The 26390-nt window shown below is 40.3% G+C and overlaps 1 protein-coding gene across 2 annotated transcripts in view; it reads right to left on the reverse strand.

Annotated features, from left to right (window-relative positions):
• LOC149238718 (amino-terminal glutamine amidohydrolase) overlaps positions 1 to 17514 on the reverse strand; it is a 328784-nt gene extending 311270 nt beyond the window's left edge. The window contains exon 1 of one of the 2 annotated variants that reach the window (XM_089367029.1): positions 17247 to 17498. In XM_089367029.1, the coding sequence (XP_089223155.1) occupies positions 17247 to 17464 (218 nt within the window). In that variant the 5' untranslated portion in view covers positions 17465 to 17498. Of the gene's footprint in view, positions 1 to 17246 lie in introns of both variants that reach the window. The other variant, XM_089367030.1, reaches the window with a different exon arrangement.
• Positions 17515 to 26390: the final 8876 nt, after the last annotated feature.

Raw genomic sequence — 26390 nt, forward strand, 5'->3', positions numbered from 1 at the left:
AGAGTGGACGCAAAGACAGAGAGGGGCAGAGACAATGAGTCCAGAGGAAGTTTTCCAGTTTCGGAGAGGCAGCAAAAAGTGACAGAGGTATTCCACACTAAGGTTGTGCAAGGCCTACGCAAAAGATTCAGTAGAGTAATTCGATTTAGCTGGAGAGGGAGTCGATTTAGCTTCCAGAGGCTAGGAAAGATTTCGAAAGGTCCGGAGAGTCACTTCTAGTAACAAAGACAGGTAGGATGACCTGATCAGAGGTAGAACAGAGCCACACATGTGCGGGTCTACACAGAATTTGCACAGAAGGGCTTGTGCAAGGGTTGGACGGCCAATTTTCTGAGGGAGCCAAGTGCCAGGATTGCAAGTGGAGAGAGACAAATTTTCTCTTTAAATAATTTTGTCAGATTTCGCTGATTGGATAGCTAGTTGGGCATCCAAAATTGTACTCAGAATTTCTCACTGTTGCATAATAATAAAAACCCTCAGTTGTTGCACCCGTTTTCCCACGTTGGGTTTTCCAAGGACAATTGTCCAAAACTAATTGTATAATTTTTATGTGTGTGTGCTAGCATATTTCTCAGTTTCCAGCATTTTATTTTCTGCACCCTTTTTATGGTGAAAATTGCAGTTTTGATTTTATTCATTGTTTGTTGTAGCAAATAAACTGAATAATTAAATTTATAGTTAGAAGAATAATTTTTAGTTGTTGCAATACAATTGAACTTTTCACATGGTATCAGAGCAAAGTTTGAAGGACAGGAGGCTCAAAGACGAAGATGGAGAATTTTGTGGCTTAGAGGGAGCATCTGCACGAATTTTCCAGGGGTTGCGCAGTGCCTAGCCAAGCAGTGCGAATTGTTGGATAGAGGATTCGATTTCCAGTTGCAAGTGGCACAAAAGTTCGATTTGTCCGTGGAAATGATTCCAGCAGACGGTGGTGAGCAACACAGTATTTTCACAGAGCAGATTTCTTGTTTGAGCACAGTGGGGTTTTGGAGTAGTGTGCAGTAGCAGAATCAACGTCGAGTGGAAGAGGAATTGCACACACAGAGGGGGTTTCTCTCAAAGGGTTTCTAGTTTAAGAAATCTATTATTTCCAGTAGCAACAAGCAAAGTTTATCACTCTAGGAAGAAGTGTGAATAACAGAGCTAGTAGCCTCGCAGGTGAAAGGGGGAAATTTCCAACCTAGGTCAACTTTTTGCAGAGATGGCTTCAACAGGACTCCGAAATCAGGACAGATTAGAAGGTGCATCAAACTATTGTATCTGGAAGGCCAAGATGGAATTCCTGTTAGATGAATATGGTATGAAGATGTACGCAAACAGAGTTGTAGGTGTACCGATAAATGTTGATCAACTAGCGAATTACAATAAGGGGATGGTCAGGGAAAAGCAGTTGATTCTTGATGGTGTTCGAGATCATATAGTCTCACATGTTGCGGCCAAGAATACGACCAAAGAAATGTGGGACGCTATTGCCTCACTATATCAGAATCCTTTCGAGTAGCGGAAGATGTTCCTGAAGGAAAAGCTGAGGAATGTTCGTATGCAGAAGGGTGAAGGCATCAGCCCCTTTCTCACCAGAATTCAAGATATCCGAGATTAGTTTGCAGTAGTAGGAGAGTCTCCTCCAGTTACAGAACTTGTGTGTTTAGCCCTCAACAGTGTCACCAGGGAATGGGAGAATTTCATCCAGGGTATTCTGGGACAAGATCAACTGCTCGGGTGGGACCAGATGTGGGCAAATCTCACACAAGAGGAGATGAGGCGAACTCTAGTAAAGAGCTTCATAAGCAACAGTAGCAGTAAAGGGTCAAAGGGTGTGAAGGAGGAAGAAAATGTGGCCTTTGCATCAAAAGGGAAAGCAAAAGGTCTCAGTCAAGGACAAGGCTCGCAGGGAGAGAAGAAAAAGAAGAAGGATTTGTCTAAGATCAAGTGCTTCAAGTGTGGCAAGTTTGGCCACTATAGTAATCAGTGTCCTTAGAGGAAGAAGGACAAGAAGGAGAAGCAAGATCAGGCGGCAGCATCCGTGGAGATAGATCAATTGTCTTACAGGTTGGAGGACCAATTCGCATTGTATGCAACTATACCTCCAGGAAAGAGGTGGGGAGACATCGAATTCTAGACTCCTAAGTTGCGCAATGTTGGGCAGGGTCCATAGAGGAGCATCTATTGCAGTTTAATGCTCACTTGGATCCTTAACCTTGCTACAGGGGCCCACAATATTCAGTAGCAGGAGGATCAGTGTCAATTGGTGTAGACAATTCCAGAGTGACAGTTGCAAACTAGTTGTAGTCAGATACTGAGGAGCACAGAGCAAAGTTGATAGCAGTGCAGAATCCACAGCTGCGCAAATTTCCTAATAGGCATTGCAGAGGCTAGTAGCAGCCAAAGACTTAGAAGACAGTTGCAACATGTGATCACAGTTGATTCAGTATTTTGGATGCTTCTCAGTTGCAGTAGCAGTAGCAACAGTGAGAGGGAGTGTTAGTTGGGTTGCAGTGCAGATGCAGAGTTGGCAGCAGTACAAGATGTACAGTGCAGTGTCAGCAGCAACACAGATGCAACATGGTTCAACTACAGTTGATAGCAGATGAATCAGAGTTAGCGCAGTGGTTGGAGGAGAGTGGCAAGCAGTGCCAGCAGGACACAGATGCAACATGGTTCAGCTACAGTTGATAGCAGATGAATCAGAGTTAGCACAGTGGTTGGAGGAGAGTGGCAAGTAGCTACAGTTGTAAGACATCAACAGCATATATGGGAGGATGATGCAGATACAGGGTGTTGTAGCAGTGCAACGCTAGAGAACACCTTCCTTGCTAAGAGGGAGTGTTAGTTTTTGTAGCATCGGATGGTGTTCTAGTCTCAAACTTTGTGGAGAGGCTAAAATGTAGGAGATCTCCAAAACCCAGAAATCGTTTCTAGAAATTGCACCTAGAGATAGCTCAATTAAATTAATTGACCATCATTTAAATTTTTCCTTAGTCTAACTTAGGAAAACTGGTTAATTAATTGTAATTAATTGAGAAAAGTGAGAATTCTCTGTAAAAGCACACGGATCGACTTGGAGATGAACTCAGTCGTCATTTAAGTTTTAATCATGGTCGTTGAAGTCTCAACTAGAGATTATAAGAGGAGGTCGATGGGATAGATAGAGAACACACACTGGGTGAGCGAGTCTCCCTTAGTAGTTCGATTTTCCAGAGAGCAACATTCAGCAGAAAGAGTTCGAGCGAGAGAGGGGCAGAGACTGTGAGTCCGAAGGAATTTTTCCAGTTCTAGAGAGGCAGCAGCAAGTGACAAAGGTATTCCACACTGAGGTTGCGTAGGGCCTGCGTAGAGGCTTCAGCTAAGCAATTTGATTTCGCTGGAGAGGGAATCGATTCAGTTTCCAGAGGTCGGGAAAGTCTTCCAGATGTTTGGAGAGTCACTTCTAGCAGTAGAGACAGGCAGGACGACTTGATCAGAGGCAAGACAAAGCCACACGTGTGAGGGTTTAAAAAGCATTAGCGCAAAAGGGCCTACGCAGGGGTTGGACGGTAAGTTTTTTTAGGGAGCCATGTGTCGGGATTGTAGATGGAGAGAAATTTTTTGTCTAAATATTTTTGTCAGATTTTGTTGATTGGATAGTCAGTTGGGCATCCAAAGTTGTACTCAGAATTCTCACTGCTGCATATTAATAAAAAACCTCATCTGTTGCACCGGTTTTCCAACATTGGGTTTTTTCGGGCACAGTTGTCCAAAAATAATTGTCATTTTTAAGTGTGTGTTAGCATATTTCTTAGTTTCCAACATTCTATTTTCTGCAACGTTTTTATGGTGAAAATTGTAGTTGTGATTTTACTCGTTGTTTGTTGTAGCAAATAAACTACATAATTAAATTTACAATTAGAAAATTAATTTCCAGTTGTTGCAATAGAGTTGAAATTTTCACAAAGCCAACAGAATCATTAAAGCCTCTTTGCCTTGTGATCTGTTGGGCTATTTGGTTGGAAAGGAATGGAACTATTTTTGAAGACCAAGGCTAGTCATACATAAGAGTGGCCCTAAATAGTCTAGCAATTTTGGATGGTCTCCCTCATAAGTTGCCAACTACAAAACAACCCTCTCATCTTGACTTGGACATTAGGAAAGATAATTTGTGGACCTTCTTTGATTGGGTTGCACAACACATCCCCTCCATTGGAGGTACTGGTGGTCAATTATATATTTCAAAAACACATTTTTACTCCTCATGTGGCATTGGACTATCCTCCAACAACTATGCCAAGCTTTTCGTGTTAAAACTCCTATAATTCGCTGAGTATCTACAAATCACTAATATGTGTGTATGTGTGTGTGTGGAGACTCCATGAATGTGAAAAATTGGACGAATGGCAAATCCTAAGTCACCTGACACGGGGATTCGGGACACGTAGGATTCGAGATTCGTGGTGTCGGATTCGGACACGCTGACCCCCCGGAACAGGACACGTTATATATTATTTTATTAAATATATATATATATATATATATATATATATATATATATATATATATTAAAAATTAGATACTATCTTATTTCTTACACAAATTTTAATTAATGATACAAATTTATTGATTTCAAACATAGATCTTCATCTATAGCTATTACCATGCATAGTACATACAAAATTCAAATACATGTCAATCTATTATCTATTTCTTATGCTTGGCCCTCTTGCCACCACGAGAAATGTCTAATTTTTTAGTCTTGTTGGAAAATCAAGATCTTTGTCATTAATATCACCCTCTAAGCATTAATATCCAGAGGTATCTTTGTCATTACCTCTGTATCTGTATAGGGATCTTTGTCATTAATATCACCCTTTAAGCATTAACATAAGATAGAACAAGCATAACATGTCAAGTCAAGATTTTGTTTGAGTGATGCGTACATTTTTAGGAGGGTCATGATACAGGAGTTCGACAACCAATGTCACTAACATCAAGGTACATAGAGGGATTGGTGCTCTTGATTAAATACGAGTTCCATACCCTAATACATGACAAAATTCAATGGAAACATTGCAATCCCCCAATCCTAAAATCCTGAAAAACTGATAAGTCTGTTGGATTTTGAATGAAATCTAAAATTCTACTTTCTCCATATGAAATCCAATGAGGTCGGAACCACTCTCAAACATCTTGAGTCATTTCATGGTAATGTTAAAAATTTAAGTAAGTAAACATTACCATGAACAGGACACATTTCCCAAAATCGCGACACGCTTTTTAAAATCGTGACACGACCTCGGATTCGACGTGTCGGAAAAGGACACGACGTGTCATATGATTTGGACACGAATCCGGACCGAATCGTGTCAGATTCGCTGGATTCGGGATTCGTAGGGGGTTTAGGACGAATCCGGTGACTTAGGGCAAATCCAGACTGAGAAAACACACCCTCTTTCCACTATATCAAAACATTGTGAACAAAATAAGGAACTTTTCTTATATCTCCTTTTCGCACGTATACAGGGAAAAAAACCAGGAAGCTAATGACCTTTCGAAAAGAGGATTGATGTTGGCTCAAGGCCAATGGGAAATCCAAGAAGACAAAGAAGGTGTGCTCATCATTCTCTAGTTATGCCCTTGGGCATAGATTGATCATAATTAAACAAATCAGTATGCTGAATACAATACTTATTATCCTTCTCGGCAGCGGCATATAGAACTTTTTAGGGGAAAATATCATGTTGGTATGCTTTGGGCACTTTATGTTGAAATTGGGGTAGCTTGGAATATATTTCCGAGTGGAGAAAACCCACCAATACTAAGTTTCTTGGGAAAAGTACCCAAGTCTAGGTTTCTAAGCCCAAGTGGGTGGGTTTAGAACAAGAAAAGAAATTTTAATAATAATATTGTGTTTAAGCATGTAGGCTTAGGCTGGATAGGAGCTAAGTGACATGACCCTTGGGGCTAAAAAGTCACCCCTTGAACACTATAAATAAATGCCAATGGAGAGGCCTAAGAACATTATCACAAGAGATCATTGTGTGTGATATTTGTCTGAGATAACCTAAAATTGGCAACTAGGGTCAAATTCCACCTTAGGACAGCTCATATGATGGAGATGATTATTGTATTGAATTCCTCTTTTCAAGAGATCCAATTTTGATATAAAGATCATCTCATTCTGACAAGCAGAAATGGAATTTTGATTTTATTCTTTCTCGTGCACAATTTGTCAAGGTCGGCCTCAGTGAAATGTAGGCTCATGAAGCCCAATGGATGTATCTCCTCCCCTCAACAAAGTGCATAAATAGGAGTGACCTCTCTCTCAATTGGACATCACTCATCTCATCACATATCTCTCTCTCCCCTCTCTTGATTGGCTCGTACGACTTGGAGGCAACCTCTTCCTACTTCGCACATGTGAGAGAAGGACGATTTTATGTGTTAGTATGCTAGCTGAAAATTTCAAGAAACAGGTCAGTGTTGACCTGGACTGTTTGACCAAGCGTTGACCTCGTTCTTGTGGGAAGAATTCTAATTTTTGAAGGTCGCATTGATTGGCATAGTTTTCGAGGTGATTGGGACAATTTGACTAGTTTGACTTCGTGTTGACTTCAGCCTTTGACCGCAGAAATTACAGCAGTGTTTGACTGGGTTGACCAAATTGTTTTTGGGCTAACTTTGACCCTCTTGGAAGGCCAAACTCTTCTACTATTGACTGAATTGCTTGGAGAACATTTTGGAGCTACTTTGACCACAGTTGACTTTCTAGTTAGGGTTGCAGTTGATTGTTGTTGATTGTTGATTTGACAGGAATGTTTTGGGCATGTAATTCTAATATGTGCACTATCTCTCTCTCTCTGGTGAACTATTGAAGAATAATAAGAAGATTTGATCAAAGGGTTTCCCCACATTGGGGTTTGTCCCCAGCATCAATCCAAGTGAGATTTTCCTTTCTCAAGGAAAATACATTGTGAAGTTGCTTGAGAGATGTGGGATGGTGGACTGCAAGTCCGTATCTACTCCAATGGAACTCAACTTCAAGAAGCTATGTGGTAGTGCTACTCGGCCCAGATTAGCAAACCCTTTCGAGTATCGTCAACTTGTGGGGGCCCTGATGTTCTTGGTCAACTCTTGTCTTGACATATACTTCATTGTGAACGCGTTGAGTCAATTTATGGTCGAGCCTCATCACATTCATTAGATTGTTGCTAAGAAACCCTTGAGATATCTCTGAGGCACAATCCACTATGGAGTTTGGACTAAGATACATTGCCAGGAACTTGAGGCTTCATGGATATTCAGATGTTGACTGGGCTGGCAGTGTGGTGGATGGTAAGAGCACGTATGGGTATTGCTTGTCTTTGGGGTCTGCTTCAATATCTTGGATGAGCAGGAAGCAGAAATCTGTTGCTTTAAGCACTGCCGAGGCCGAATACATTGCTGCGAGTATGGCCTGTTGTGAAGTTGTTTGGTTGAGGAAGCTCTTCAGTGAGTCATTTGAACACGTGTTAGATACAATCGTGATCTTTTGTGATAACCAGAGTAGGATTCGCCTATCAAAGAATCTCGTGTTTCACGACCGCTTTAAGCACATTGATATCAGGTACCACTTTATCCAGGATATGATACAACGGGGAGCAATAAGGCTCCAACAAATCAAGATGGATGAGCAGGTCCCAAACATTCTCATGAAGTCTTTGGGGAAGGTCAAATTCTTAACCTTCAGAGAGAGACTTGGAGTCGTGGAACGACCCTCCTATGAGGGTCCCGTATGAGTTGGACATGGAGATCTGGAAGCTCCTGGGGGGCTTGGGGTACTTTTTGGAGCTATGAGCGACCATAGGGTGAGTGGTTCACTTTCCCCTAGTGGTGCGCTAGATACAGTGTGAGTGGTTCACCTTCCCCTACCCGAACACATGCATGTAGTGTGAGTGGTTCACCTTCCCCTACGATTGACAAATGCATAGGATGAGTGGTTCACCTTCTCCTATGGCATATGAACAAGATGAGTGGTTCACCTTCTCTTGCTAATGCCCCTGGCACACATCCTACCCACGGAGTCTGGGACTCATTAGAAGTACCTCTCATATGGCGAATGAGTTGGGAAAAGATGGTTAGGGACCATAACACTATCGATGGACGCATCGTGTACTGTCGTACTCCATATGACTAGGATGCATGGTGTTCAACAACTTGATCTGAGATCAAGGACTGACTTTTGTCAGTGGAGAGTGGTAAGGTCTTATGACTCACTCTCGATCACTTCTTCTTCATTATTACTTCATGGTTCAACGGAGTAGAGCAGTGATGAAAGAGCTGATACATGATGACAAGATGGCATGATGACAGATGGATTGGCAGGTGGAATTCTCCCTAATTGAGAGGGAGTGTTAAAATTGGCAACTAGGACCAAATTCCACCTTATGACAGCTCATATGATGGAGACGATTATTACATTGAATTTTTCTTTTCGAGAGGTCTAGTGTTGATATAAAGATCATCTCATTTTGACAAGCAGAAATGGAATTTTGAATTTATTCTTTCTCATGCACAATTTGTCAAGGTCGGTCTCAGTGAAATGTAGGCTCATGAAGCCCAATGGATGTGTCTCCTCACCTTCAACGAAGTGTATAAATAGGAGTGATCTCTCTCTCATTTGGACATCACATATCTCTCTCTCTCGTCTCTTGATTGGTTCGTACAACTTCGAGGCAGCCTCTTCCTGCTTCCCACGTGTGAGAGAAGGACGATTTTCTGGGTTAGTCTGCTGGCCAAAAATTTGAGGAAACAGGTCAGCGTTGACCAGGACTATTTGACCAAGCGTTGACCTCGTTCTTGTGGGTAGAATTTCGATTTTTGAAGGCCGCATTGATTGGCACAGTTTTCGAGGTGATTGGGATAGTTTGACTGGTTTGACTTCAGCATTGACTTCAGCCTTTGACTGCAGAAATTACAGCAGTGTTTGACTGGGTTGACCAAATTGTTTTTGGGCTGACTTTGACCCTCTTGGAAGGCCGAATTCTTCTGCTGTTGACCGAGCTGCTTGGAGGACATTTTGGAGCTGCTTTGACCACCGTTGACTTTCTGGTTAGGGCTGCAATTGAAAACTGATTTGACAGGACTGTTTTGGGCATGTAATTCTGATATTTGTACTCTCTCTCTCTCTTTGTTGAACTATTGAAGAATAATAAGAAGATTTGATCAAAGAGTTTCCCCACATTGGAAATTGTCCCTGTCATCCACCATATCTTGTGTCTTTTTGTCTTGGCTTGTCTTCTGCACATGTTTTTATGTTCTATCTACATTTACTATCAATGTGTTTAAGTTAATGTGATTGCTACTGGATATAATTGGAAATTGTCATTGGGCTGCTAAAGGAACATTGAAGTAAATTGTGCTAAAGCATAGAACATTCCATTGTTATCTAAAATTAACACGCAGCCAGCTAGGAGTCAAGTGCAAGTGTGATCTTGTGAGCAAGAAGAAGCCCCAAGAGAGTTGCAGCCCAAGGAGGATATTTGTATGAGGAGCTGAGTTCTTGAGTATCTATCTTCAAGTGAGAGGCTAAGTTGACTATCCTTGTGAAGGGACCAAGCTCTATGATTTGTTTGAATGTTGTATGTGTATGTCTGAGGGTAACCCGAGCTCAAGATAAGGACTGGACAGAACCTTGTCTGTGAGAAGATCTGAACAGCGAGGTAATTAGGACCTGGCCGCAGGTCCTGGGCAAGTTCTGTGACAAGGCCACAGGAAACTAGGGCTTGCCACAGGCTGGCCTGGCCCTAGCAACAGGGCCGAGGGTCTATACAGACCTAACAGACGTACCTGCGGTTGATTTGAGGCAGGCCGAGGCTGCCAGATGTGTGGACAGAGCTGGACATGAAGGGTGAAGTCTTGACTAAATTGACAGCATAAAAGGAGGGCTGAGTCAAGGTATAGCAGAAGTTTGTCAGGGCAAAGGAATGATCTAACAGCAAGTGTTTTGGTTGTTGAGTTGTATGAGAAGTCTGTTGAGTGAAGGAGGACTGAACAGCTAGGTGTTTATGCTGGTAAATGTACAGTGGACTGAAGAAGTTCCATTGTGAGCAGCTGTATGACAGAGCTTGAAAGGAGCCAATCTCTGTGTGACAAGGAGGCAAAGGACAGCTAGTGGACAGAAGTCAAGAGGAGCTGATCTTCTGTGGACAACAGGACCGAAAGGGCGGATTGCAAAGGAAAGTCAACCAGTAAGTAGTGTTTTGTCATTGTTTTATTAGGCAGATTGAGGGTATGAAGTATTAGACCTCAAGCCCTAGTTGAAACAGTCAAAGGAAATAATTGCTACTATTGTATCATAACATTGTATCAGGGTTTCTAAATTCTGAAGGGCCATGATCCCTAGTACAGGAGACCTATGTTTGTTTTATTGATGGACCAACAAGAACAAGTTTTGGGCCTATATATCTTGTGTATTGTTGTTGATTTCACTGTTGATATATTCTGTTGTACAAAGTGTTTTTAGTTAGCATGTTTAAGTTTTAGTCTAGACATAGACCAGACCTGGGGTACAAGGGAATTTCAACACTCTACGCAAAGTCTTATCTAGCGCATCGATGATACATAATTGGTGGTGTGTTTGGCAAAATCAGAAATAGTTGTATCATTCAAAACCACATTTTTGAAATATTTTTGCAAGCTATGAATCACTTTGGGAAACTTGGATACTTCAGGAATTGGCTGAGCTTGTGTTTACAGATCTTTCACTGCTATAAATGTTTCAGATTTCTTGAGTAGAACTCAGCGAATGAATGCTTATGTTATCATGGGCAGTTGAATATACAGACCATACAGGAATTTTTTGGGGATGATATGTAATTTGTCAAGCCAGGAGGTAACTCCTCAAATGAGATTATGTTTATTCATTGTGGTTGTTCATAGTTATATAAATGAGGTAGTGACTGTTGAGTTTCATCTACCGATGACTCTTTATTTTCTCTTATTAATTATTTACAATTGTTCACCCAATCCCTATGATTAGGTGTCAACATTCCCCCCCTTAATCTGAAGGGATGTTGGTGAGTCCAAGCATCGTTTTGAATCTTTCAAGCTTTTCTCTTCCAAGCGCTTTGGTGAAGATGTCTGCAATCTGCTCATTAGTGGAACAATGGCGAAAATGGATTGTTTTGGCCTCAACATGATGTCAAATCAAATGATATTTTGTATTGATGTGCTTCATTTGATCATGGAACTTTGGGTTCTTGGCCAACTTTATTGCAGAGGTATTGTCAACTATGAGTGGACTCTGGAGTCGAATGTACTTGTTTTACCTGCAAATCTTCCAGAATTTTCCTGAGCCACACAATTCCTTTTGTTGCCTCAGTTGCTGCCACATATTCTGCCTCTGTTGTGGAATCTGCTGGAACTAATTATTTGCGTGATCTCTAGGAGACAGCTCCTGATCCATGACTCATAGCATAACTAGAAGTAGATACCCCAGTTTCTTTGTCTCCATCGAAGTCTGAATCAGAGTATCTAATCAAGCTGAAGTCACCCACCTGTGTATGCTTGAGTCCAAAGTCTTGAGTTCCCTTCAAGTACTTTAGAACTCTTTTTGCAGCAAACCAATGTCCCTCACAAGGCTTTTGCATAAACCTGGAGAGGATTCCAACAGCAAACGAAATGTCTGGTCTAGTAGTAGTCAAGTAGTTGAGACTTCCTACAAGATGTCTATACTTTGTTGCATCCTCAAATTATTTTCCATCAATGGATGTGAGCTTTAAGTTTTGTTCCATTGGAGTAGTTAGAGGATTGCATTCAGCCATGCCAAACCTGTTCAACAGATCTCCAATGTACTTCTTTTGAGAAAGGAATATGAACTTCGGAAGTTGAGTTACTTCAATACCAAGATAGTAATGAACATAGCCCAAATTAGTCATTTCAAAACATTTCCTCAATTCCTTCTTTAAGGATGCAATGTAGCTCTCATTGTTCCTTGTCATCAAAACATCATCTATATATACCACAAGATATACAACTGTTTTGCCAACTTTCTTGACAAACAAAGTTGCATCATAAAGATCATAATGTTTGAAATTGAGTTTTAGAAGATGCTCAGTTAGTTTTTCATATCAGGCTCGTGGTGCTTGTTTGAGGCCATATAAGGATTTCACAAGTTTGCATACTTTATCTTCATGTCCTTTCACAGCAAATCCTTCAGACTAGGACATAAAAACATTCTCTTTTAGATCTCCGTTCAAGAAAGCAGTTTTTACATCCATTTGATGGACTTTCCAACTATACTGAGCTGTTAGGGCAAAAAGTGTCCGGATGGTAGCCCATTTTGTTGTGGGGGCAAAAGTCTCCTCATAATCGACCCCTTCCTTTTGTGCAAAACCTTTTGCCACAAGCCTGGATTTGTGCTTGTCAAGTGAGCCATCAGCTTTATACTTGTTCTTGTAGACCCACTTGCAACCAATTGGTTTGGTTCCTAATGGAGAATCAACCAGCTTCTAAGTGCCATTCTTTATCAAGGTATCATACTTCTTTTGCATCGCTTCTTTCCATTCATCATGAGAAGCCGCTTCTTTTAAGGAAGTTGGTTCAAAATCTGCAGACAAATTCAATTCATAATCATAAGAAACATCCATATTAACAGGTGAATCAGTCATCTACATCACCTCCATTTTGTCGGGTTGAATTTCTAGTCCCTTTCTTTCCAACCTCATCAAGATGAACACTTTCAAGTGTCTTTGTCAGCCACTTTGGGGGACCTTTCTGAGATGGTCCAGGATGCTCAGTTGATTGAGTTGGGACTGAATCAAGATTGAGTCTCCCAATTCTGTCAATCACATCACTCAAAGTATCATCAATTGTTGGAGTTTCATGCAAGGGAAAGAGTGCTTCAAAAGAAGATTCCACAGGTTCATCCAGTATAGGAATCCCCCCTTCAAGATGTGGACTCTGATTATCAAATTCTTGAAATGATTTTTGCATTTTCGAATCTATCCAAGCGATCAAGTTGTCGCTCAACAACATTGTCAGCTTTGGATGATTCAAAAAATATTAGTTCTCTAGATACAACAAACTTCTTATTGACTTCATCATAGAGACAATATGCTTTGGAGGTGTTCGAATACCCCAAGAAGATACACTTACGACTCCTTGCACCAAGTTTGTTTCTATGTACCTTTGGTATCAAGGCATAACATGTGGAACCAAAGACCTTAAGATGTTTTACCGAAGGAATGTGCCCATACCACATTTCATAAGGAGTCTTGTTTCTAATAGCATTAGATGGACATCTATTCTTTACATATACAGCACATAGAACTGCATCAGCCCAAAACATCAATTTTACATTCTTAAAAAACATCATGGAGCCACCATATTTAAGATTGTCCTATTCATTCTTTTAGCTACTCCGTTCTGTTGTGGATTAAAGGCACAGTTGTTTGATGTTTGATCCCATGTTGGCGAAGATAGTTTTCAAATTCATTTGAAGTGTATTCTTTTCCATTATCAGTGCGAATAGAACCAATATGAGATTGTGCATCATTTTCAATCCATGTATGAAAGTTATTGAATGTTTGAAAAGAAACAGATTTGTTCTTCAATAAATAAACCCAACACATTTTAGTGTAGTCATCAATAAATGTCATCATATATTTATTTCCATTTGTAGAAGGAACAGGCATTGGACCACATAAATCTGAATGAATGAGTTCAAGTTTTCTATGTGCTCTAGAATGTGAATCATGAAAAGACTATTTGCCATGCTTTCCTAGAATGCAAGCATCACATTGCTTAAGTTTCCTAGGAATTGTAGACAAACCAGTAACACCATTTTTCTTCAACAAGCGGAGGTTGTCATAGTTCAAGTGTCCAAATCTAGCAAGCCATAATAAACTTGATGGAAATGTACCTTCATCATAATGAGAATTGTATGAGAAATTTTGTGCACAAGCAGAGGTACCCCGTAGCTTGAGAAGCCTTTATTCTTCTATCCCCGTCATGACAAGTGAGTGGTCTGATGCTTTTCTCACCTCAACCTTGCCATCAAACATATGAATGGAGTGTCCTTGCTAGCGGATGTGGACCAAGGACAACAAGTTTCTCCTCAGCTGTGGGAGATATAAAACATGATGCAGAAGAAAGTTTGGAAGACCAGGCAATTTAAGCCTGATTGTGCCAAGCCCTGATGGCTTGAGTTTTGATTTGTCTACAAAGTATACTACTCCATCAACATTGTCAGTAAATTCTTCAAAAAAATCTCTTCTAAAGGTCATGTGGCAAGTTGATCCTGAATCAAACAACCAATCATTTTTCCAAGAAGCAAGTGAAGCATTAAATAAGTCTTCATTTACTCCAATATTACAATGTGCCACAACATAGTGAGCGGATTCAGGTGCTTTACCTTTCTCTTTGTCATTAGTTTTACCTTTGGGTTGGTTTCTTTCCTACTCAATTTTGTCCCAAGGCAACTTGCATGTGGATGCATCATGTGATCCATCTCTTTTGCAACATATGCAATGTAAATCTCACTTTTCTCCTTGAGAGTGTCTGCCCCACCTGCCTCTGAAATTTCTTCTTCCTCTTCCTCTTCGACCACCTCTTCTTGGAAGAATCTTGAACAAGATTCTTCTCTCTATGTGCAAGACACAGTCTCTTTAGAAGACTGAGGAGTTGTCTTCTTCCCAAAAGCTTTCTCTCTTTTAGCAAATTTTTTCACAAGGGAGTCAAATTTAATTTCTTTGAGGTTTCCATTTGCTTGCAATGACTCAAGATAACTTGAGTAAGTGGGATAAAGTGCATTGACAAAAGCTATCAAAGGAATGTCCAGTTCAACATTAGTGACTTTTATATCATGCACAATAGATTTTACTTCTGATGCAAGAGGATCATCATTTTGTAATTCAAGGTTGAACAATTTAATCATGATTTGAACAACTTCAAGTGCAGAGTGTGAGTCATAGAGTTCCTTCAGTTTTTATAAGGCTTCGAAAGCATTTGAAAATGGCGAAATGTGACGACTCACTTCTTCATTTACTGATGTTGCAATCAAGGCATAAGCCTTGCTGTTTTTATTTTCCCAAAGGCGAATTCCTTGTCTGAAGTAGGTTGTTCTAGTTCTTTATCTCCGTCTCCAACACACACTCCTTTCCACAGCTCATTAAAAATGAGAGTGTATTTGATTTTCCGCGACCATTCTGGATAGTTCTCCTTGCCGGTGAGAACCAATCCCACAAAAATATACAAAAATATATACTTCTGCTGCCAATGTAGAAAAAAAATGTCACCTCTAGTGTTAAAAAATGCAGTTCTTGTGTGAAACTAGAAAAAAAAATCACTTTAATATATGGATAGAGGTATTTTGTGGGGGAGGTGATATATTTGGCGGAGGGTGTATCTCGACTCTCGAGGAGGGTCGGTGCATTTGTATGGAGCAGCGAGTGGTGGGAACAGCGAGGGGAGCATAATATCGCAGCGCAGCGTTTACAAGCAGCGCAACATATTGGAGCAACCTACGTAGGTATGGGGGGAGCAACGTATTGATACCACGTACTAGAGCAACGTATTTCAAATCTAGGCGTTATTGATTTGTTATTGTTTATTGAAAGAAACAATAACAAATGGATCTAATACATAAAAAGTTTTGATGTGGAATCTCGGCGTTATTGGTTTGAAAACAGGGATAAACGTTGCAAGTGTGGTTGATCTACAGTGAGAAATGAGTGGTATGAGCAACTGGAACGCTAGCAACACTTAAAAATGCATATCAATTGAATGCATAATGAAATCGCTGTAACCAATTACTCGAATTATTTAATTCATACAAGATCAATGGTTATACACCCTTGAATACCAAACTAAATCCCCCGAACTGCGAAAAGAACAAAAATACATCCAGGGATGCAAGAATTTTACTCGTTTAAGGGACACAACGGAACGTTGGGTTCTAAGATGCAATACAACGAAGAGAGGCAACGGAGGCTGCCTTTTGGTATGGGAGCTACAAGGGGAGGTATGGAGCTGCAAGAGACGTTGCAAACAGTGAGAGCACCCCTTTGGTAAGCAAGAGACACTCGCAGGGAGAGTTACACCAAATTATCACGCAGAGGGCAGAGAACTGGAGAATATGGTAGACTGCAGGAAATGCAGGACAAATTTCTGAAAAATGGCAGAAGGGAGTTACAATGGCAGACTGCAATGCCAAAAATGGAGCTGGCTCTGATACTATGGCAGGCCAGGAGGTAACTCCTCAAATGAGATTCTGCAGAAGGGAGTTACAATGGCAGACTACAATGCCAAAAATGGAGCTAGCTTTGGTACCATGTCAGGCCAGGAGGTAACTCCTCAAATGAGATTCTGTTTATTCATTGTGGCTGTTCATAGTTATATACATGAGGGAGCGATTGTTGAGTTTCATCTCCCGATGACTCTTCATTTTCTCTTATTAATTATTTACAATTGTTCACCCAATCCCTATGATTAGGTGTCAACATAATTATCTGAACAAAATTTTTGGGCTACAAGCTATTGAATGCTTAAAGCATCTATGAGTTGTATTTTATTTTGAATCTATATGATTTATATGTACTCGTATACGTAACTTAACCAAACATATCGTATCCAAATTTTGTATCCATATTCTGGTCAATTAGCTTACCTGTGACATTCATTATTGTATTTAATTGAATATTCGTGAATCCACCACTCTGTTTTTCCAATGAGGAGTTCAAGAACGTGCGATTTTATTACCTACAGAGCTTTCCATGAAACAAGAGACAGTAATAAATTTAGGTATTGTTGGAGTTGTCTGGTAAAGGTGTAGTTCTCTGATAAGCCATAAAATTATTTGCGGGGAACTAGGAATGAACACAGTGAATTAAATATGCTCAATTCAGATTAAAGCCATTCAGATTTGTCATACTATTTCTCTTAAAATCCTAACCCACACCGGCTTAGTTTATAACCCGATTGAAAACAGCCTTGAAAACACCGCTGTAATTAAACCTGCAGCTCTAACCATATCAGCATGTACAAAGCTAATATAATTACACACTTGTTCTATGAAAATTAGAAGAGGGTTTGCAGAACGCGGACACTTTTTAGCCGCAAATATTTAGAACTCTGAAAGTTGAAAATATTTAATTAAAAACTAAAAGCACACATACATGCAAAAGCAATCAACATGAAACATAGCCCTATATCCCTATATGAGAACACCCTTTTGATAAAATTTAGACGCCTTGAATTTACTACTGGTTAGCTAAAGGAGAATCTGATAATAGTACCAGTATTGAGAGGTGTAAGTGAAGTCGGATCGCTCAAGTGCAACATGAGAGGACGACCCATCTCCGTTTGCAAATGTAGACCCAACCTCCCGAGATGACAGAGCCATGATCCACCACATCGCTCGAACGGACAAAACTCTTATAGAAACTAAACTCTTATAGAAACTAAGAAGACAGGTAATACAGGTAGTCGGGAGGTGACTTCGTGAGCACAACATCTAACGTATGGGCAATAAAAACTCATCAAAAATCATGAACATGGGATGAGTTCCGAATATTTAAAATTTTCATTTTAAAAAAACCGACGAAATGCCCTCCGATAAATCGACAAGTATTAATGTTTTCTAAACACTTATAAGATGTGCACATTGGAAGAGTATCCAATTTAATAAAGTTTTAAGTTCACTAAATAGAAAGAAATAAATAAATAAATTATTTTAATGTCCACGAGGTTAAAAATGGTCTATGGGACAGATTGCTTTTTCATCTATTTGATGTATTCGGACTTTTTTATGTGAAGCTTCACAATAAATGCTCCGAGCTTCTCGACAAACCCCTCACTAAATAGATTATCCCAAGAGCTAGCTGCCACCATATCTGCATAACTTTCCATGTTGTCTTTGAAGCCCTCACATTCTAAAATGAAATGTTTTTCTGTTTCCACTTTTCCGAAAGAACAAAAAATGCATACCCTTTCCTCCCACACTTCCTTTGGTCTTTTCCAGCGCCCTGTTTCACAACGGAGTGAGAATTAGTCCTTAACTGAGCAATAAGAATTTTGGCTCTCCAAGAGATATTGGCCTCTATGTATGCTTTTGGTTGATGATTATGAGTGGGATTAAACACTTCAATATAGTAATTTTTCTTTCTTCCTAGCTCCTTATCCCAAGTACGTTTGTGGAACTTTTCCATAACAAAAGCTTTTATCTCTTTGCTGTTTATGGGACATGCGTTCAAGCAAATAGTCCATTTACTAAACCATTTGTTATTTTGTTGCATCCAAGTTTTTTTGCTCTTCCACAATCTATCATTAAAGACAACCTTAGGCCATCTACCCTCTTCCATTTGCTCAATTTTTTTTAAATGCCTTATGACTCACACCATAGCAATTGCTTCAATAGGAGCAATCCCTCTTTCACTTAACAAGATATCATAAGGAACTACACTTTTAATCTTAAATTTATTTGTAATCAAACGCTTCTGAATTTTCTCAATTTGTCTCCACTACATGTCAGAGGTACTGGTAGCCCACAGTTCACAACCATAGAGAATCATCGGAATCACTAGAAGCCCAAAAAGAGTTTGAATGGTCTTCCAGTCCCATAACTCTATCTCTCTACATCTATTTTGAAAAGCATAAAATGCTTTCCAACCCCCCAAAGTTCTTTTCTTTCTACAACCTTTCCAGTTTAGATTTTTGTTGAAGTCAATTACGAGGTATTTGTAATCTGCAACTTCTTCCAGAATGTTGCCTTCAAAGTAGAACTTATGCTGGTTATGTTTTCTTTTCTTAGAGAAGACCACTACTTTCATTTTGCTGATATTGACTTGCATCCCCACACTTCTACAAAAATGCTCAAGGGATAGTAAGTGCTCTTGCAAACCAAGAGCCGATTTAACAATCAGAATAAGGTCATTTGCATACAAAATAAGCCTTATAACAAACTTGCACAAATAGATACCATCACCCCCTTGCAAAATGTTAGTATAGATATATTTAAGAGTGAAGGTGATAAATAATTGAAGGTAAGATACAAAACATATTTTATTTGTATTTTTTATTAAAATATTTTCACTCACTCCACCCTCATAATATCATTATATATTTGTTGTTTAATATTTCTCACATATCTTCAAAGTCTTGTAACTAAGAACTTAACAAATATAGCATCTAAGTTGTAATATGTTTTCACCTTAATGAATTGAAAATAGAACTTAGCTCTGCGGTAGATAGAGAATCGGATCACGTCCTACAGTTCAGCCCTGCGGGCCTAAGCCTTTTGTTAGTTCTCGTTGTCTGGAGCTTCGCATTGGCTTCCTCGCTCTCTTTTCTCGCTTTGATAGCTTCAGCTAATTGGTTGGTGTTGAGTTTCGTGATCCTGAGAACGGGCATCCAACCATGGTTGAGTTGATCGCTGAACCCCCTTTCGCAAAACAAATCGTGGCCTTTAACTCTCTTGTTGCAAATGGCCCTAATTTTCAAAAATTTGGCCCCTCTCATTTTGTAAAAAAGCTTGATGAAAGTCTAAAAGTGGAGATCAAAGCTCCCCAAGCTCGAATCAGAGCTCTCCAGCTTGTAGATTGGGGTTTGATTTGTCAGCTTATGTGGTTATGGCCCTCCCCTTGCTTAGTGTGGACCTGGTTGGAGAAGAATTGGAAACCCCTCGTCTCGGGGGAAGTCATTTCATCCTTTTATGGTAAGGTTTTTACACTTTCTATTTTGAAAACAAATCTTATCATGATATGATTCTTAGAAGTGGTTTGTATTTCATGGGAGCCCAAGGTCTGTACGTGTATCATTGGAACCTTAACTTTAATCCAGATTGTGATATCCCCTCCGAAGTCCCTTTTTGGGTCAAACTTCCCTATTTTCCTCTCCATTCTTGGAATGATGCAACCTTTACACTGATTGGAAACTCATTGGGCAAGTATGTAGATTATGCAGAACTTGAAGCCAACCCTTTTGCATGTGTGAGGATATGGGTGGAAGTGGATTTGGATAAAGGGTTGTCAGCGACAAACAATCTTTGTATGGACAATGGGACCCATGTAAAAGAAGTGGATTACAACCAGTTACCCTTTAAATGCAAGGTATGCCATGAATATGGGCATTTTTCTAGAGGATGCCCTAAAATGAAATCTACTGAGGAACAACATGGAGAACAAAATGACCAATGGCAACAAGCTAAAAAACATAGCAGCAACCCCATCCTCCTATAGCTCCTTAAAAGGCCCATGTTAACAATGAACGGCACTCGAAGCCCTCTGGCCCAACTCCAGGTGGTTCTAATCTCAATGGTAACCCAGGTGGGGAAGGAAATCGATTTACAATTCTCTCTAGCACACCGGAAGAAGGAGAACCCTCCCAGCCAACTGCTAATGATCCTCCTGCACAGTCTGAGATCAGATCTCCCCAAATTTCTGGCAAAAATCCCCCATAAAATCCTCCCTCAGTTGAAATTATGAGTAGTGGCTCAGATGATTAAGCTGAGGAGGGCAAGGATGATTTCCTCTCGTCCAAGGAAACTACTGGTCTAGCAATCAATGCAAGCTCGACGGACGAAAAATCAGAAAAAGAAAAGGAAAAGGAGGCAGATAGAAGGTTTCATCGTTCAGGTCGCAAATCTAATAGGGAAATTATAATGGAGCAAACAAAAAAGGATAAGGAACTAGGGTACCAACACACCATCCCACATTAGTTGACAGATCTTGGGAACAAAGGAGGAAAACAAGGAGCATCAGTAAGAACCGACAAGGGGGAAACCTCCTCCAAAAGTAAATAGTGAATATAATCTCCTGGAATTGTAGGGGACTCATATATGAGAAACGTATTGAGGAAGCAAAGTCACTGATCCAGAAAGAAAAACCCTTCGTCGTCCCCTTCCAGGAGACAAGATTAAGTGAGGTGAACTCACAACAAGGAATAACAAGTCGTGATCCAAAAGCTATATATTTGTAGTCAGCTCTCGCGAAGCATCTGGGGGCCCATGTACCCTTTGGGATCCAAATCGTCTCCAGCTTGTGAATTCTCTGAAAACTACTCATTGGATCGCGATCTCTTTTAACATTCAAGACATTCATCAGGTATGTATTGTTATAAGCTTATATATGCCAGTCTATTTTAGAGAAAAAAAAAATTGTTGGAAGTCTCAATTGGATTTAAAAGGCACTGAGTTTGGTATGAATTACATTATTGGGGGGCGTTCAACACTACTCTTAGTCATACTGAAAGACGTGGGGGCTCCATGGTTCAGGATTCCTTTCAGGAAAGCAATATCTTAATCTCCTTGACATAAAACCCCTTAGATACTGGTACACTTGGAACAAGCGTGTTGGTCCTAGTCATATAACAACTCATCTTGACCGTTTCTTAGTCAGCGGACAATCTCTTTTCCTTAAACATTTCCCTTCATTCCTATATTCTCCCTTGGAACAACTATGATCATCATCCCATATGTTTGTTGATTTCGCTTCCTTTGAACTATGGCCCCATCCCCTTCCGTTATTCCTCGCTTTGGAGTATCTCCATGGGCTTTGGAGATCTAGTTAAGTCGTTTTGGCTTGAAAGAGGGTACCTAGTTGTTTAAAGCATCTTAATCTCTGTCTAAATAAATGGTTGAAGAATGGGAGGGATAATCATCAGTCCTCATTAGTAGAATTGGAGTAGCAAGTGACTTCTATTCAATCAGAGCTATAATCAAAAGTGGCCACAAGGGACATTCTGCAAAAGGAAGTAGAAACATTTTCAGCTTATCATGCTCTTTTAAAGAAAGAAGAGGAATATTGGCATCTCAAATCCCGAAGTGTGTGGCTACAAGTAGGGGATCAAAATACTAAATTCTTCCATAAGCAGCCAAAATACAGAGAAAGCAAGAACAACATTTCAGAAATCCACATTCAGGGTCAAAGGGTTTCTAACTTTCAAGTTATCAAAGTTACTGCCACGGCACATTTCAATGATCTATATCAAGATAATGGTTCAGGAGATCCAGAAGATGAAGAATACACGTTGTTGGAATGTTCCCAATCTAATCTCTATTGATATGAACTCTCATCTCACTACGACGCCCATAATACATGAGATTAAAAACATGGTTTTCTCCTTCCATTTGGACAAAGCTCTAGGTCTGGATGGCTTCTCGGCCAATTTTTATCAAAATTTATAGGAGGTGATCACTAAGGATTTATTCAAAATGATTGGTTATTCTTTAAAATAGTTATGTATTGGTGGAGGTATAAATTCCTCCTTTTTAGCCCTCATCCCTAAAGAATTGAATCCCTTGTCCTTCTCCAGTTCTCATCCTATTTCCCTTTGTGATGTCTCATACAAATTTATTTTGAAACTTTTGGCCATTCGCCTTGAATGAATCCTTCCCCATATCATTTTAGTGAATTGGGAGGGATTTGTCCCAAGCAGGCAGATCTTGGATAACATAATCTTTGATCCAGGAAGTTGTGGATTCCAGCTGGAGGAGAGGAGATCAAGGGATAATCATAAAACTAGACATGGTCAATGCCTTTGACCGGTTCAATCATGGATTTCTCTTCAAATTAATGAAAAATCTAGGATTTGCTGCTCAATTTGTCCAATGGGTAGTGTTCTGCATCAAGTCTCCTTGGATTGCTCCTCTAGTTAACCAGAGAGTAATTAATTTTTTCAAAGCTACTTGTGCGTTGAGGTAAGGTTGTCCACTTTCTACCTTTTTATATATTATTGTAGTAGAGACACTCAAAGAATTCCTAGAATATGAATGAGTCCAGTCCAATCGATCAAATCCAATATTTAAATTCGAAGTATAAATGATGGCCATTCATAATTATGTTGGGGGGAGCCTCTTTAGTGATAGCAAGAATATTTAAATTGGTCTTGGATAGGTTTATGTCGGCACCTAGTGGTCTTGCAAATGTGGGTAAAAGCCAGATTTTCACATTGAACACATCTGCCCAGACTCAGAGGCTAATCGATGATGCCCTGGGTTATGAGGTGATCGGGGACTGGCAAGAATTTACATATTTGGTCGTCCCAATTTACCTCAGGAAACCATCTCCAAAATATTAGCAGTGCATCTTGGACAAGATTAAAATTCATATGGAGAGATGGGGAGCTCGATGGCTCAATACCACTGGGAAAACGGTCCTTATCAAAGCAGTTCTCTCAGCAATCCCCATATATAAATTCCCAACCCTCTTAGCGCCAAAGTATGTTCTGCATCATATAAGTGTCTACCTCATAAATTTTCTCTAGGAAGGAGGTAAATCTGAGACGAGAAAGTTTCATTTAGTGAAGTGGTATACTATTTGAGACCCGAAGCCTCATGGGGGCTTCTGCATATGGGATCCCTCCCTGGTCAACATTGAGATGGGATCCAAACTCTTCTGGAAACTTAAAACCCAACCGGACTTGTGGTGGGCCCAAGTCCTTCAAGCTAAGTACCTACAAGTAGAAGACAATCGCTCAAGGGACAGGGTGCTAATTCAAGGATCTTTGATCTAGAAGCTAGTGATTGTTTCTTCCTCACTAATCAATGAGCATTGGTGATGCATTTTGGGCAACAGAAATAAGATCAATCTTTGGGAAGATTCGATCCTTAGTCATCTTCCTCTATGTCAAGAAGAGAGCATTTGTCCTCTAAGGGAACATCTGAGTTAGGCAAGAATAACATCCCTAGCGCAAATTTTGACCTGAAATGAAGTTGGACATTGGAAAGGATGGAAGCTGGATAAAATTCCAGATCCGCTCAAGCCGACTAGTGAAGTCCATAAAAGGAAGATTATTAGTTGTGCCCTGCTTAATCTACTAGCATCTGACAAATTGCATTGGAAATCATCATGTTATTCAGTTAGAGAAGGATATCTCACTCTTCTCTTCAATTCTTAGATCCCTCTGAAATCGTCTATCTAGCACAAGCTCTGGAAAGCCAACATTATTCCAAAGTGTTAATTGTTGGACCCGCCAACATTCAAGAGATCTCCCCAGTATGAAGTCCCAACTAGACCTCACACCATTTGGTGTAGGAGTCCCATTTGGTACGATGGCCCAGTAGCCATTATTTTAAAGATATGCCTTAGCTCTTGCTTGTCAGCACGTGAGAGTGGTTTGCTTCATCTTTGAACAGTGAGGTTCACATGCTTGGTGAGTGCTAGTGTTACTTGTGTCAAGGTCCTTTCACTATGGAGAGAGAGGGTGGAAGTGAGTCTCTAGTCGAAAGGGAAAAAGTCCCAACTCTATCAGAGACACACAACACAACAGGACATGCACAGCTTCCGAAGGAGCAGTCCACACGGATGCGGCAGTCACAACACACAAGAGAAGATAACATGTACAACACCCAGCAGAGCAGTCCATGTGAGTGCGACAGTCGTTATAACAAGTTTAAAGGAAAGTTATTGTCTAATGTCCGATGAGGAAACCCATGCAGGCAGGACAATATTAACAACTTATACAACACATTTTCATAAACATATGTATTAGAACAACCGAAAGAGCTCAATTGTTTTAACACAGGTTAAAGCAGCATGCATTACGAGTGTTCAAGATTAGTCTTACAAACAGTTATAATACATGTGTGAAAACATGTTGGCATGTTATCAGACTTATGAATTAAGCAAAACTTCCAAGACACATTGGTACACCATACATCACTAACCCTGTGAAAGGGGCATTGGAGCCATTGCTCGCTCCTCAAAGAAAAAACTACAGACTCTCAAGGCTATGTGGGAGGAGCCAAGGTGAAAAAGTATTTTACATGTACAAATGAGGGGTATTTATAGCCAAGGACATCCCATTGCAGTTTTTGAGCTGCGCAGGATACTAGGCTGTTGGACATCCCATCGCATTTTTTGAGATGAGCGGGATGTTGGGCAGTTGGGTGAATGCTCATGAAAACTATTCAATTTTCTGGGTGAACAACAGGTCGACTGCCTGGGTGTCTGGTTGGAAAAATTGCGCAATTTTTTTAGGGAGATAGGGATGGACATAAGGTGTTTGTCCGGCATGTCAGCACAATTTCTTCAAGCAATGGAGCGAGCAAGGTCTGCAGCTTTTGCACAAATTTTTGGGTGGGTGAGTCCCGGGGCCACTGCTTGGTCAAACTCTCTGGTTGACCAGTTGGAGGGTTATGCAGATTGAGATGCCTCGTTGAGAAGATTTTGCATTGTTCTAGGTGATATTCGGTTCAATCGATTCCAGGATTGTGCAGTGAAGGCTGCTTGGGAGACAGCCTCAAGCTCTACATAATTCTGGGCAGCAATACATGTTCATTGAGTGCTGACACTGTGCAATCCAGCTCAGGGAGGGTCTGGATGCTGGAGGGTGATCAGGTCGTCAGAGCTTCAGCAAAATCAGTAAGTGTGTGAGTGAGTGAACTTGTGCATACGTGATATTGTGAACACACACTCAACATGACTTGACGACAAGATGCTTCAAACAATCAAGACAACATATACTCAGTGTGACTGACCAACGGTGTGAGCGAAAAGTGAGACGTTTGTGATAGATCGTTGAATGACTGCGACGATTCTTGCACGACGACGTTTGTGCGATAGTGCATACAACCTCGTGTGTGAGTGCGACAGATGTTTACATAGCGAATACAACTTGTACACACGAAGCGGGACCTTTTGCATGACCAGAACATGGCTGCAAGTGTGACATTGTGACTAACATGCAAAAGGATTTCCTTTGAATGGTCAAGCAAGGAGGGTGCAAAGACTCAACACGAGCTCAAGAGGTGAGCCCAAGTGCTTGAAAACATCAAGTAAAAACCCAAGGCTCCGAAATTGGATGCAGGCCAAAATTTTGGAGGGTGTTGCAGTCGCTACAACAAAAAGGTAAATTATTTATGTATGTTTTTGCTTCATAAAAAATTCTTAACTCCCGAGAACCTTCAGAAACATGGTATTGTTGGTCCATCAAGGTGTCATCTTTGTGAGAAAGTCGAGGAATCAATTTCCCATCTTTTCCTTTCTTCCCCCTTCTCCTTGGTCGTTTAGGCTATTTCTCTTGGTCTTTTATATCCTAAAACCCATTAGCCTCCTAATATTATGAACTTTTTTGCTTCCTGACATAAATCTTACCCGGGCTCCCTTCAGACCAAATCCTTTTAAATTTGTCTGGTTTTCTATCCCTAAATATATATGTTGGAAAATATGGCTCTCCATAAATTTTATCATATTCAAAGGTACCTCTCCCTCGTCCAAGGCCATTTCATTAAAATCTCTCTCTTTGTGTTTTGAATATCACAAACCCTCCCTGGATCCCTCTCTAGACCGTTTGGAAAATTAATGGTTGTCTCCTTAGACCTTTGTTCACCGCTTTCCTGATCGCTCTCCCCTGATCAAAATAGGCCTATCATTAATTGGAAATTGTGCCTATCTCCTTGAGAATTTGATGATTGGAAGAAACATACTCAAGCCTGGATCCTT

This window comes from Pinus tabuliformis, chromosome 8 (genome assembly GCF_031772625.1).
Source record: "Pinus tabuliformis cultivar Carrire ecotype Pingquan chromosome 8, CPIR1, whole genome shotgun sequence".
In the NCBI taxonomy this organism is placed as follows: domain Eukaryota; kingdom Viridiplantae; phylum Streptophyta; class Pinopsida; order Pinales; family Pinaceae; genus Pinus; species Pinus tabuliformis.